Genomic DNA, 15,597 nt, shown 5'->3' with positions numbered 1-15,597 from the left:
CTGGCAGTGTATTGGAATTCCGGTCTCAACTAGATGAGTGTGTTCAATATAAATTTTCAAAAGTTTCAAGTTTGGTTTATTTGTCACGTACATAGTCATACACGATATAACTCGCAGTGAAATGGTTTTGTGAGAGCCCGAATGGCCTGTGGGATGAAGCTCCTCTTCAGTCTCTCTGTATTAGTCTTCAGAGAGCGAAAGTGCTTCCCTGACCTCAACAGAGAGAAGAGCCTATTATTTGGATGGGTGGGGTCCTTCGCAATCCTCCTGACCTTGGTTTGGCATTGCTTGTAATGGATAGTCTGCAGGTCAGGAAGTTCCATATGAGTGATGCGCTCTGCTGAATCCACCACCCTCTGGAGTGCTTGTCTGTCCTCTTGGTGCTGTTCCCAAACCAGACTGTGATGTTTCCCATGAGGATGATCTCAATAGTGCAGGTGTAGAAGTTCCACAGTACCTTGGAGGGCAGTCTGAAATCTCTTAGGCCTCTGAGGTGGTAAAGACGCTGACCAGCCTTCTTTGCCAGGGAGTTGGTGTGGCGGGACCAGGACAGGTCCTGCGAGATGTGAACTCCAAAGTACCTGAAACTCTCTACTCTCTCCACCGTGGGTCCATTGATCCTCACAGGTTGGTAGTGCTGCTCCTGCTTCTTGCTGCAGTCCACAATCAGCTCCTTTATCTTGCTGACGTTTAGGAGGAGATTATTTCCCTGGCACCAGTTTTCCAGGTGTTACTCTCCTCCAGGTAGGCCCTCTCATCATTGTCCAAGATCAGGCCCATGACGACGGTATTGTCAGCAAACTTGACAATGATGGTGGAGCTGGAAGTGGTTGCGCAGTTGTAGGTGTACAGTGAGTAGAGCAGGGGGCTTAGGACTCAACCCTTAGGAGCTCCAGTGCTGTGGGTGAGGGTGGATGAGACACAGTTGACCACCCATACTGATTGTGGTCTGTCTGTTAGGAAGCTGGAGATCCAGTCGCACAGGGATGTATGCAGTCCTAGATCCTCCAACTTAGTAGTGAGTAGGGAGGGGATGATAGTGTTAAATGCTGAACTGTAGTTGACAAACAGCATTTTAACATAATTACCCCTCCCTTTGTCCAGGTGGGTCAGTGTGGTGTGGAGCAGATGAGCAATTGCATCATCAGTGGAGCAGTTGTGGTGGTATGCAAACTGCAGTAGGTCCATAGAGGCTGGCAGTGAAGAGGTGATGAAGTCTCTAACTAGCGTTTCAAAGCACTTCATCATGACTGATGTGAGGGCAGCAGGGCAGTAGTCATTGAGGCCGGAGGCTCAAGGTTTCTTTGGGACGGGGACAATGGTGGATCGCTTGAAGCTGGATGGGATGATATCAAGTGTCAGGGAGAGATTGAAGATGTTGGCGAATACCGGGGCTAGCTGCTCTGAGCAGGCTTTGAGGACTCTCCCGCAGATACCGTCTGGTACTCTTTTAAACGCTCTCCTCACGTCACTCTCCGTGATGATGAGAGGGCACTGTTCTATGGTGGGCTCTGCGCATGCGCCATTGGCTGTGCCGATAGCACCATTAGTGTTGTTAGTGCTAGTGCTGTTAGCATTAGCATTGCTAGATGTAACCTCGAAGCAAGTGAAGAACGTGTTTAGCTCGTTTGCCAGACTCATCCGCACTCATCAGTCCAGAGGGTGGGATCCTGTAGTCCATGATCATCCGTAGTCCCTCCTACAGGGATCTAGAGCCACTCTGCTGGAACTGTAACTCTAGTTTCCTCCCACTTCACCTCCCTCACCGCCCTGCGCACTCCGTATGCCGCAGAATTGTACTCGTCCATGTTCCTGCTGATGATCCGCGCGTTGTAGGCAGCAGTGCGAGAGTTCAGAGCCTTGTGGATGGTTTTGTCCACCCAGGGCTTCTGGGTGGACCCAGGGCTTCTACCCATTATAAGTCATGATGAATAAATTCAGATGAATATACAATAATGATAAGAAATTAGTAAGATAGTAACAAAAGAAACAAAAACATAAAAATTTGAACTAAGATAACATGGATTCAAGTATTTCTATCTGCTTAGTGAGAGGTTATTGACTTGGTTTAGGAAATGAAAAATTAGTCTTTGATTAGTCTCTGATAAAGTTCCATGGGTGTTTAGTTCATATAGGATTTCTGGTAAACAAAACTACAAGTGAGTAAAATTTGTTTATAATATACATGAGGTAAGCAAAATACAGATGATGTAATCTGGGTGAGTAATGCAATTTAATGAGAAACAAGTAATGAACACAATAATGCGACAACAGATACTTATAAAATAACAGGAGCAAACATCACAATTTGGAGATTATGTTAAAATAACCATACATTACTGGTTGATTATTATTTGACATCATGGTAAATTAAATGACCAATCACCAAGTGTTACTTGGTGAATCTGTGGGAAAGAGAAACATATTTATTTGTAAGCATATTTCTGTGGGTTAAGAAAAGCTGGTTGTCCTACTCTGATTGAATTTATGGTCAAAGTTCCTTGAAATATAATCAGGCTGGTAAAAGCTTCCAGCATTCCAATCTGTGAGTTTTATGACACCTAAGTAGAGGGGGAAGGGCCAGAAAGCTAGGCCAGCATGGTAAGTTATCAGCTAGGCCATTTATGGTTTTGTTGCTAAGCATCAAGGTGCCAGAGGGGTCCTGGGTCCTGTCCATAGCTCGGGGGTGGGGTGGGGGAGTGAAAGCCCTCTCTACCAGTTCAAAGTTTCATCAGAGAAATAATTTGTTGTCTAAATTTACTGTGTGTGTGTGTGTTTTAACAGAACAGTGGTTTTATTATTAAAATTAACAGAGACACACTTTTGAAAATTATGAATTGAATAAGGTTTATGTTTAATCTTACAATTACAATTTTGGTTTCAATTATATTATAGTGAGGATTAAGATTACCTAGAGGGGCAGGGCAAAGCTCAAGTTTGTGATGACAGTTTGTGTGATTTTATTAAGAACAACATTATGTAGTATAAATAATTATATTTATTTATATTTTCTCCATGTAGTTGCAGCCTTCATTTAAATGTCAGTGGGTGGGCTCTCCAGACACTCCACCCAAAAAACCAGCCAGGTAAGGGCTGTTGCACTAATGTCCTAAGAAATTATAAAAAAGACATGGATGTTAACCCCCCCCCCCAGAAATTCTGGAAATTCTGAATTAATTTTCTTCACATTTTACTTTGATCAGACAAAACATATAACCCTAATTTTTCATGTATAAAATCTGTTGTTCTTTTATATGTTTTTCTGTTAGGCACAAATTGCTTATATGAGGCTTATATGCATGTTCTTATCAAAATATTGTTCAAGTGAGCACACATACTCCCAATTATACATTGTAATAGCCTATATTTATGTCTTCTTTTTTGACAGAGAAGACAGCGTGGACTCAGATGATGACTACGATGATGTGGAAATGTAAGAATTGAATTTATTTTGAAACTGAAATAAACTCTTGAAAGAATAAGCTACTTCACCCAAAAATGCTACCTCTTATAGTTTTAGGAGTTATTATTTTTCTGCTAACTGCTGTTAGATTTATCATGAGATCACACAACTACTAACTAATGTCCGACTACCACTGACTAACTTTCCTGTAATGGTAGCCACATTAGTCTGTTTAGGCAATCTCAATTAACCATATATTAGTGTTATGCCAATACAATTTTCTAATGGATTTACTTTCTGATTTAGCTATTACTAAAAGGCTTCTGTTACGTCCTCTTAACATGCATTGCTTAGCCATTTTATAAGGTATTCCATCAAAGCAGAAGAATCAGTGGAACCTCAAGCAAAGTGTGCCCCCTCACTGCTCTGAATGGCCAACTTTGACACTTTTGTTGGCAGGAGCAAAAAAAAAAGAAGCAAAAATCACAAATTAAGAAACAGAAAAGCCTCCAGCTCAGCCAATAGTACATTTGGGTTTATATCACTGCATCTCTGTCTAATGACCCATTTTTATCTAAATAAAAGTACAGTATAAACAATGCCCTATCTTAATGAAGTGCAAGATGGCATCCACCAGGAATGGCACAGACTGTTTTTTTAAATTACACTTAAATTACACTTGCTGACTCAATATTTAGTACTGCTATATTTGACAGCCTTTCCTGATTCGACGTGTTTCTCAGGAACATTTTCAATTGGTGCAAGCAAGAAAAGTTCCTTGCACACGATGTGTTGCTTTTTGGCATGGAAAGGAACAACATGAAGAGGTTACTAACATTTACTAGGATATCATCTACATTTGATACCTTAAGTGTCAATTGTGGATTTAAGATGGCACTTGATGGCATTGCATTGAAGAGTGGCAAATCTGTGCTAGTCTCCCTATTTTGGATATCCATAGTGTTGACAAATAAATGCCAGCTTCAGTGTATTCACTGCTATTAGTTTCCAAATCATTTTCTTGAAGACTACATTCCCCTTAATCGTCCTGTGTATTCCTGATCCCCAGTGTATTGACTTCACCTGTGTCATGTTATTTCTAATGTGTCTCCTTATTTATACCCCATTTGTTTGTGTTGTATGTTGTGAAGTCTCTACCTGCTCTGCCTTATGTTTCCAAGCTATTTGGTATTGTGGTTATCTTGTTTCTCTAGTTTTGTCCTATACTTGGTTTATTCAGTATACCCATTTTAGTGGTCCCTAATCTGTTGAGTTTGCCTGATATTTGGCTAAGCCTGTTTGACTCTGCTTCTAGACTGCCCCTTGATTGGTTTTATTCTTCATAATCTTCATAAAATTATTGGTTTTAACTTCATAATCTCAATCTGCATATGACTCCTCTTCTTCCTACCAAGCCTGACACCCAGATATCAATATATCAAGAACATTCTTTAAGAGCAAAACCAAAGATTCTTCTTCTCGTCAATCTGATAAAATCCCATAAATTATTTGTGCATAGTAAACCACTGCAACAGAGCCAAGAATCATAGCCAAGCATTAATAATTGTTTTTAAGTGACTACATAAGGAATTCCCTGATAGTAGTACTATTTAAGGGTGGTCTGGTCAAATGTTGCACAATCTGAGGGAGCGAGGCATTTTGAAGGGTACATCTTCTCTCTTTTTTCAATAAATGACCAGGCCAGTATTCTTGGCCACACCCCTCCCCCTGCCTTGTTTATGGGGACATTGACTTTCATATTTTATTTTTTCCTTTTCATTAGTGATATCACACAGTTCATTGTTTGTATACATATATAAAGGTGATGAGGTTCCATAACCGCCCAACCTCCCTCCACTTCACCCCTCTCTTCTACAGCACCCTTCTACCTGTCCATCTCTCCCATCCCACCCAGCTTGTCAAAGGAAAGAAAAATATACAGACAACAGACAAATTGGATAAGACAAGACAGACATACAAAAACACTTAACTCCCCCCCCACCCCCATTTTTTGCATGCTAAGATTATGATATGAGTGGTTGTTAATTTCTATAGATATTTTTCACCTTATTTTAAAACCTGTGGAAAGGAGTCAACTCTCAGTGTATTGGAAATATGGGGACCAGGTTTTTAAAATGAGTTTGTACTCTTTTTGAGGTTTGCTGTGAGTCCTTCTAAATTGGAATGATCTGCAAGGAGGTTAAGCCAATGACTCATTGATATTTGGGTTATGTCCTTCCAATTCAGTAGTATAACTTTTTTTGCAATTTTGAGTGATATTAATATAAAGGATTTGATGTGGTTAGGTGCTGAGAATGAAGAGAGATCATTGAGTAGAACAATAATGGGACAGAAAGGGATGACAAGATCTCTGACAGCTTGTGCATGACCTCTGACCAAAACTGCTAGATAGGGGGACATGTCCAGAAAACATTGTCTGTTAAAGCTGGGCAATGTGGGCATGCATCACTGTGGCTAAACCCCATATGGTGTAGTTTAACATTTTCTGAGGTTTAAGGCAGTAGTTTTATGTAGTGGGAAGTATGGTTACAAAGGTCTCTGCTTTTTCTATTAAAGACTATTTTCTTTAGAACATCTTTGACTTGTATATATTTGTATATATAGTTGTAATGTTATCAAAGGTCTTGAACAAGCCACCAGACAGGTGCCAGGCTGATTATACCTCTGCTACCCTGCAGAAAAAAATAAAGTGTGTTATTTATTAAAAACATAGCATTGTTCAATGAAAATGTCTGATCAGAGGGAGAATAGCTGTAATTAAGAATTTTGTTTGAATTCAACCAAGCACCAAGCATTTACTTATTGTGTTGCATTTACATTTTTGTAAATTAATGGAATGCTATTAATGTCCAATTGTTTAATTAAGCTATCTTCAATGTCTAACCATGGTTGGTTTGAGTTACTTGTCCAGTGTCTGTTGTAAAGCAATTGGTTGGATAAGAAGTACTAATAAAAAATTTGGAGCTCCATGTCCTCCAAGATGTTTAGGCTTTTGGAGTGAGGTTAATTTGATTCAAGGTTTTTGGTGCTTCTAATAAAATTAATAAGTAATTGATTTTAGGAAGGATATTCATTTTAACTGTTGATATTTGGCCAATTAAGGATAGTGGTAGTTTATTCCATCTTTCTAAATTATCAGTTATTTCCTGCATTAAAGGAACATGGTATACATCTGTTGGAGGAGATATGAATGCCAGACATTTTGCTATATTTGTTTTTCAGATCATACACTGATGGTAGGGACAGGGACGAACTAGATATATATAATAAAATATCATCTGTATAAACCATTTGTATGCTGTTATGAATTTTACTGTATACCTGTGATTTTGTCACACTGTCTAATGGACTCAGCCAATGGTTGAAAAGACAAAACAATAATAGTGATAAGTGCATCCTTGTATTTAAAAGGGTCTTGATATGTATCTATTTGTTGAGGGTAAGTTGTATAATATTTTCATCCAGTTGATGAAATATGGGGCAATATGGGATTTTTATTTGGTTTTAAGTTAACTGTAATAAGAGCAGTGTTCGTATGTTGAGATGCATTATGAAGAATTTCTGAGATTTCCTTTAAAAATGAGAGGTGAAATAAGAGGCCAAAATTGTTTATAGTATTCTGTTGGGTAGCCATCAGGTCCTGGTGATTTATAATTAGGCATTAGAAATAGGAATTTAGTAAGGAAAAAAGGAAAGAGGCCTAACTATTGATTCTGATACAGTTGCAGATAGTTTAGGTAGGGAGACACTATTCAGGAATGCTTCAATTTCTTCCAATGAGGCTTTCTTATCAGAAGTGTAGAGATTGGAGTAGAAGGTTCTAAAAACATCAATAATAACTAAGGGGTCATGAATTATCTTATCAGATGTGTCTGAGATTGCTGTTATTATTGACGTCTCTGTTTCCTGTTTTAACTGATTTGCTAAATATTTCCATGTTTGTTTCCAAATTCAAAGTGGTGTTTTCAAAGTCTAAGCATGGCCTGTTCAGTATTCAGTAATCGCAGTAAATTTGTGTTTGGTTCTAAGAAGTTCTTTGAAAATTGAATCAGTTGGTGTCTGAGATGCCAACAGGTCCAGTGGATGCTGATCATCCACTGCCAGCTTTTCGTGGGTTTGTTTCCTATGAAATACAAAATTAGGTGGAGTCTCCATAAGTATCTTCTATCTTGGGTAGTTCCATCCATGAACATTTTGACTGATAATTGCAAAATCCTTTTTTTGGAAAGGGAAGAAAAAGAAGAAAAAGGCCTGGGTTGGCAGGGATGGGGCTGTAAAATGGCAGAAAATACTTCTAGATCTGAACACTCCCTCCACTTTTATTTCTTTTGCAGTATGTTTTGTTGAGCAAAATGTATCTTAATTAAAAATACAATTAATACAGTTTTACAAATGGACACACAGATGGACATATAATCTGCACAAGATATTTCATTAGTTACCTTATTCTTGTTAGAAAATAAAATAATTTTAAAATAAAACATACCAGGCAAAACAAGCTGAGGACTGGCTGGTAGAGTGAACTTTCACTGTCAGCAGATGTGAAAGACACCAGTAAAGTGATGAGAAAACAGAACAAAATTATAATGTTATAATAGGCATACAATCACCAGAATCATTCAGCAATCACTGATCAATATTCATATGGGCTCTCAGCAAAATGAGCCATAGAAAGAAATAACATGGAAAGTCAAATCCCCATTCAAGCCCAGGGAAACAATTGTTTGGACATCACAGTGGTTAAACCTGGTTCTGAATTAATGCACAATTTCTCTCCACAGTCCCGAATAGAACTCTCCAAAACTTGATGTACTTTGACATATGTGAACAGCTCAAAATGAGCATAGATGCCCCTCTTAGTAAAATGTATAGCTATTTATTTCATAGATCCTCAAAGGAAGATGCTGGCATTGCATTTTTGTGGGTACCTAAGGCCATGTATCAGACCATGGATTTGGAGGTACACTACTGGCATATTTTGGTAGTGTGTGGTGATGAGCTGGCACAGGAGGGCAGCTTGTGAGTGAGGATGAGGTGGATGAGAGTGAGAAGTTAGGATGAGTAGAAGCACTTAAATATGAAAAATTAATGTGAATAATTTAGAGATTCACATGAGAGAATGATGGCCTCAGTTTCTAAAACAAGACATGAATAAATGCTAAAGAAGAATGTCACTATTTTTAACAATTATCTATTAAAATATACAGTCAATATTGGCATGCACCTTATTTTCTGGTAACTTCAGCCACAGTATACACTTCTGTAGATATTGTGAGATTGACCAGGCATCAGCAGAGCTCTGTGTAGACCCAGACTGGCCCTGACTATGGTGATAGCTATAAGATTTTAATGTCTTGTAAAGGGATAATGGCATGTATTTCTTGACAGAAAATACTGTATTATGCTGATTGTCACAGTCATAGAACATGACTAATAAAAGAAAGAAAGAGAGACAAATGCAAATCTCTAACTGAAGCACAAAAACAAAACATAACATAAACATGCACTAATCCAAACAAACAAAAAAACACAATGTAACAATAATGACCGACATTGGTCATAAAAACTAAAGGCTTAATTACAGGCAACATAATAACATAATAACCCCCAGGTGGTGTGGCTAGTAATATCCAATACACACTATCTGAGGAAGGTGTGGACAAACATAAGACATGCGACAAGATAACACAGGAATAACACAAACAAAAGTCCACATTTGCTGCAAGTTGCCAGTAGATGCCAGCAAGGAGGGGGCGGTACTGTGACACTGATAAATTAGTTATTGTTCAACTGACCACATTAGTGTTTACAGGTAATTTACAGGTATGATTATTTAGTATTTTACAATTATTAAATTGTAGATTTGGAATGCTTCACAAAATGTTTCATTTCATGGACATGTCCACCTTGAGTCTGATATGTAATAATTGCTTATTCAAACCTGCAACCTTAGATTGTAAGATTTACAAATTTCAAGGATTTATATGATGGTGTTTTTTGTAGTTTGGTTTAAAATGTCCAAAGTGTTATCTTCCTAGAAAGAAACTGTTCATCATTGTGCAAAAACTCCTTTTTTCTACAAGTGTACCCTAGATATTCCTTGTGAAAGTCCTTTCACAGTGCATATTAAGAAAGGGGTTATCTCAATTTTTTACAATAAGATTTTATCTTTTACCAAAATATATGTCTCTAGAACTAAGGCTAAGTGGGACACAAAATGGGGTATGGTGCTAGAAGAGGACTGCTGGAGTGAAGATTTGGCTAGAGTCAATTCTTCATCTTGCTCTAGACTGAACTTCCATAGAGGGTCCATAGAGCCCACATGAGCAATTCCAACTTTTCTAAAATTTATTCTGGTATATAATTCACCATTTCTTGCTGTGATGAGGCTCCAGTCCATATTCATATTTTTAGCATGTAAAGAACAGGGGAGACTTGGGGATTTAGTTTTTTCTATTCTCTCTGCAATTTTTAACAATCAGCTGAGCCAGTGTCCATTGTTGGCCATTTTTGGAGTACTGGGTGATACTACTATGAGTACCAGGGGATACTACATCAGTAAAGGGTGATGCTAGCATTTACTGGGTGATGATACTATCAGTACTGGGTGATGCCAATGAGTACTGGGTCATACTACTAAGTGTACTGGGTCACACTACTACTATGTGTGGCTTTCATGAATTGGATGCCATAGCCTCTTTTGTTGGCAAGGCAAAGAATTCTCACCAGTTTCTCCAATTCCCTATAGCTGATTGCAAATTTCATGCCATTCTTTCCAAACCACTCTACCATCTTTTACTGGAAATTAAATTAATGGTGGATATAGCCCATTGACAATAAAATTCATGCAATTTCTAATGCTATGAACTGGAGCTTGCTCATATGTATGTGGTGAGTTACCTGTTGAGGCCTTTCCCAAATGCAGATTAGTTAGGGTTGAAGCTGGGGCAGAATTACAGAAAGGCAGGTAACTGCTGGATCCATGACATCAATTCAAACTATTTTTCACCAGCATCATCAGATTTTTGACGTTTCATAAATGACACTAGGGTAATTAGGTTCGAGTCCCTATCTGGGTGGAGCTTTCCAGTCAGTTCCCCAGATTGCTGTAGTTTCTGACAGAGAGTATACTGTGTGCAAATTGATTGTTGCTTCTCATTGGTGTGTGTTTGTGAATTGACTATAAAAAGTTGATTTCTGTCTGTAAAGCATTCTTGGGTTTGAGAAAGGCACTATATAAATGTAACTATTAATGACATCAAAGAGGAGAAGGAAATTTTCATCATGAAACTCCAGTGTTTTCCATTAAGGTGGAACAAAATATTCATGGGTAGTTTCATGTTGAATTACAATCTCTGATTCTTTTTTCTTCCACAGACCTGCCCAGTTCACCAGGTATGTGCCCTAACTGAGTTAGAACCTTTCTGCATCTGTAGGCACATGCACACACACATACAAACACACAAAAATCATAAAAATAATTATTAAACTAATTAGAACCTTAATATCCCTCTTCTATTCCTCTCTTTCTCCATATTTCTCTTCTTCCAACTCAATGTTTCTCTCATTCTCTCTGTCTTTAATAGTTGTACATTGCCTGCTGATGATGTCCCTCCTCCTCTTCCTCCAAAGGTGGGTGTACTAGATAGAACTATACTATATATGTGGTAGAAAAATACTTTAAAAAAAGATTTTCTGGTTAAATAATCCAAAATAGAACCTTTTCTAGGGGCGAATAATGAATAATTTCAGACAAAATCTTTTTCCCATTTCCATTTAAATAACCTGTATCATCATCATCATCATCATCATCACCAAAAAAAGAGATCATATAGAATCCACTGCGCTTTCAAATAGCATTTTGTGTGTGTGTGTGTCCAGCCGAAGATCCGCAGCAGTTCAGAGGAAAGTATGGCTGCAGAGGATGATCGATGCAAAGCACAGAGTCTCCAAGCTCCCTCTCCCCTTCTTAGAACCTCCAGTGGAACACATACATGTACTCGCCCTATCCCACGCCCACGATCCATCCGCAATGTCAATTCAGGTGAATAATACACACAGCACATCCTCCCCCATAGGTACACAACATGAGCATAGCCAAACACACATGCACATAAACATGGACAGACAAAAACATACACACACAGCAGTGTTAAGATTGGGCACTTTTCCATTTAAGTGATTTTTACAAAAACTGTTTTAGCATCTAAAAACATTAATCGATATAAGTTGTTTGTAATATTTTAAGCTAGAATTTTACCAACAATTTCTGTTTACATTGCTTATATTTATAAAGATTTTTAAGCTCTAAAGAAGTTTTCATTAAAAAGTCCACTTGGATGGAGACATGTTCACTGATGCAATTACAGCCACAAACACACACACACACACACACACACACACACACACACACACACACACACACACACACACACACACACACACACATATTTATATATAGACAGACCTAATACAGCAGACCTAGACATTTACAGACCTAGTACAGTGATCCTAAAAATACCCCTGATACCTGCTGTGTGTATGTGTGTGGGCATTCTGTTAGACCCTTCCACATTTTCAGGCTTCGGGACAGACCCCTTACCAGATCAGCCTCCTGTTCTACCACCCAAGAAAGACAGGAGGCGCTGCCAGCCTCCTAAGGTACTGACTCCTAAAAACATGCAACATCATCAGCATCAGGGTCAATTTTTGTTTTTATAGAATATATATAATTTCTTTGCACAACATGTTTTTGCATATTGCACATTGCATGGTACACATTTATTATCTCCTATCACAATGAAATCAGGGGAAGAAGGAGCCATTTTTTGGAATATGTCAATCATCTCCCTGCAAATTAAATCAGTGCAATAAAGTGAGAGACACCCTCTTTCTTGATGTAGAATACTTGGTCCTGAAGAAAAATCCCAATTCAGACATTACTGTAAAATGCATGGTAGTGGGCTGTAATACACATACTGAGAATATATTTCCCCTAACTGGAATCTGTGACAGTCTTACATTGCGCAACTCATTTGGGATGCTATAAGCAGGCCTTTATTTCTAGTGTCCACATGGCTTTCCTGCACATAGTTGGAACCAAGCTGTGTTCTTTCAGCCCAGATGCTCGAACCATTCTGTGGGCTGTTCTCTATTCTCTAATTCTGGGGGCTGTTTTCTAGTCTCTTATTTTGGAGGCTATTCACAATCCCCTGCTCTCACCAATTCATGATGGATTGACATATCTGTGACAAAAAAAGACCATTTGCTTTAATGTTAAGTTTGGCTCAGGGTTGAACTCTTTTTTTCCCAACAGGACCCACCCGAATGTATCAGTCCAATGCAGAGGAAGCCTCCGGTATGAACTATAAGTTCCCTGAATTATAAGATGTATATGTACATTTTTAGAATATTTCCTCATCTTACTGTATAAAATTAGGTGAATATAAACCCTACATAGGATAGCAAACATTCTCAAATTCTGTTTATAATAACAGATGCCAGTTAATAATAACAGTATAATAATAGATAATAACAGATAATAATAACAGATGCCCTACCCCCTTTCTCATCAGATCATATTTAAAAAGGTCTTTCATGGCTGTCCTTTAAAAGTCAACTGTTCTACAGTGTGGGATCACCCCAACACCAAAGGTAAAATATATATTTTTTACAGCATTTGCTCTTATCTAGAGCAACTTAAATATATATATATGAATGTGCCATAGCATGTATTGTCTAGGAACTGAATCCGTGACCTTCGTGTTACTAGCAACATGCTCTACTGCTCTATTTACTCTAATTTTTGTAGATGGGTGAAATAAGTGTTAACAGTGAAGCAATTACAAAACAAAACAAAAAATGAATGAATTAAAAAAAATTATTAATAAAAAGTCTAACACACTCTCTCTGTATCTACCTTTGACTTACTGTCTCTGTCTCATTCTCCTAAAACTCTTTCTTTTTATCTTCCTTTTTTTTCAATCTCTCTTTATCTTTTTGTCTCCAGACCACCACTTGATTGTGGGTTCTGATGAAGGGATTTTTACATTGAATCTGAACAGCTCTGAACCTACTATGGAGTTGGTGAGAGACTCAGACATGCTGCTGTAACTATTTCTGATTTAGTTGCCAATTTGGCCCACAACGTTTTGTGATAATATGAAACATGAAAATGTTTATCTACATAATATATATATATATATATATATATATATATATATATATATATATATATATATATATATATATATATATATATATATATTTTTTTTTTTTTTTTTTAATCTTAAAAATTGTTTCAGTAGGTGAAGATCATAGCTTCAGTAGTTCATGATCTAAGATTTCTCTATCTCACATACACTCTCTGCTTCTCTCTCTTTCTCTCTCTCTCTCTCTTTCTCTCTCTCTCTCTCTCTCTCTCTCTCTCTCTCTCACTGCTGTGGATTCTCTTTTTGTTTACTTAAGCTTTTTCCAGGGAAGTGCATATGGGTGCATACCATCAATAACGTCTTAATGTCTATATCAGGTACAGCAAAACTACTATAAAAATAGATGTGTTGCAATAAAAATTTCAAAAATAGAATAGTAAAACATCTATTATATGGATTTCTAAAAGAACTGTGTGTGGAGGTAATGAGGGATCTTTTCACTGCTGAAAGAGTAAATGTGAAAATTATCTTGACAGGATTAACTAAAATGGATAACAGCCTCAGAGCCATGGTGGCTAAGCACGGGTGACAGATGCTTGTGGTAGAGCCAGAGGGACTGAGGCATGAGATGGCCAAGCCCTAGTGGTAACTGTAGTTGTAGAGCCAGGCTGGCAGAGCAATAGTGCCCAAGACAGGTTGACTAGACCTGTGTCTTTTTTAGAAAATAAATGCTAAAATGTTTCAGAAAAAAAGACCTAGAAACTGATTAAAATACTCCTACACTGAAGTAGCTGGGTAAGAACTTTATGTTCAAAATATGTTTACCTGGTAAGCCGACGCACATAAGTACAAGGCATAAAAGGCCTGGATCATTCCTATGTAAATGCAATACAAGCACACTAACTGATCACATTGTTTGTGTATTTTTCAGGCAAGTCCTCCCAGCTGCATTCACATTCTTTAAAGGAACTGTATGAACAGGCACGAAAAGAGCATCGTATGGTAGCTCTGCCAACTCACAGGTTGTTGCCCAGGTGACTACTGCAAACGCACACACATTCTAATACACATGATTTCATTTTTTTTCTGAAAAAGCTTACTTTGTATACTGAAAGTGGCTCCAGCGCACAAGTAGAACAGAACAAGCAGTTAGGTTAGCATCATAGCCATTGCGCTGCTGAGGCTGCAAATGGAGAAACCACAGTCTCCAGGACTGTCAGTAGAACTCTAGCATTCAACTTGCACTGAGTTGACCTACAAAAAAAACATTTTATGTCTTGCAAACTTGCACAGTTACCCACAGTGTTTTGTACTTATGCATGCACGTGTGTACATACACACATGCACGCAGTCATGCACGCACTACTGCATTCCCACTAACCCACCCACCATACCATAACCACACAAACATATTTAATTCACTTAACTGTCTTTGTCAACAGAAAGCTTTCAATCACAACCAAGATTCCAGACACCAAGGGATGCAGAGCCTGCACAGTTGGTAAGACAAACCAGTCTAAAATGAAAGATAATTGTTTTCACTGCTGAGAGAATTCAAATCCACATTATGCTCAATCAGAGGTATTTAAACTGTGGGGTGCACAAAAGAGTGGCAAGAGGGCAAGGGGTTAGTTCAATAGAAATTGCAAAAAAGAAATATTTCAAATACTCTATATAATTAAAAGAACTCACCCACACTCTTCGAATGTTAGAACCCCATGGAATGAATGTTATGATTTGAACGTCTACTTTTTCATATGTAAACAGGCTCCTACTGCAAATTCAGAAGCACTTTACTTGCAAAATTGATGAAGGACCTCTGTCCAAAATGTTCTGTTTCTCTGGAAACTCTGTACTTTACTACAATTTTGAATATATATATACACACACACACACACACACACACACACACACACACACACACACACACACACACACACACACACACACATTTATATATGAGTGTGTATGTATGTATGTATGTATGTATGTATGTATGTATATGTATGTATATATGAAGAT

At 37.9% G+C, this 15,597-nt stretch overlaps 1 protein-coding gene across 2 annotated transcripts in view; it reads left to right on the top strand.

Annotated features, from left to right (window-relative positions):
* Window positions 1–15,597, top strand: part of LOC113585450 (mitogen-activated protein kinase kinase kinase kinase 5-like) — a 52,140-nt gene that overhangs the window by 24,059 nt on the left and 12,484 nt on the right. The window contains exons 15-26 of one of the 2 annotated variants that reach the window (XM_027022950.2): window positions 3,022–3,086; window positions 3,389–3,433; window positions 10,802–10,819; window positions 11,011–11,056; window positions 11,306–11,468; window positions 12,006–12,085; window positions 12,741–12,782; window positions 13,000–13,078; window positions 13,434–13,510; window positions 13,892–13,952; window positions 14,507–14,609; window positions 15,018–15,076. In XM_027022950.2, coding sequence (XP_026878751.2) covers window positions 3,022–3,086; window positions 3,389–3,433; window positions 10,802–10,819; window positions 11,011–11,056; window positions 11,306–11,468; window positions 12,006–12,085; window positions 12,741–12,782; window positions 13,000–13,078; window positions 13,434–13,510; window positions 13,892–13,952; window positions 14,507–14,609; window positions 15,018–15,076 — 838 coding nt within the window. Of the gene's footprint in view, window positions 1–3,021; window positions 3,087–3,388; window positions 3,434–10,801; window positions 10,820–11,010; window positions 11,057–11,305; window positions 11,469–11,987; window positions 12,086–12,740; window positions 12,783–12,999; window positions 13,079–13,433; window positions 13,511–13,891; window positions 13,953–14,506; window positions 14,610–15,017; window positions 15,077–15,597 lie in introns of both variants that reach the window. The other variant, XM_027022949.2, reaches the window with a different exon arrangement.

Source organism: Electrophorus electricus, chromosome 15 (assembly GCF_013358815.1).
Source record: "Electrophorus electricus isolate fEleEle1 chromosome 15, fEleEle1.pri, whole genome shotgun sequence".
Classification (NCBI taxonomy): Eukaryota; Metazoa; Chordata; class Actinopteri; order Gymnotiformes; family Gymnotidae; genus Electrophorus; species Electrophorus electricus.
The sequence above is the reverse complement of the archived record's forward strand: the minus strand, read 5'-3'. Positions and strand labels throughout refer to the sequence as shown.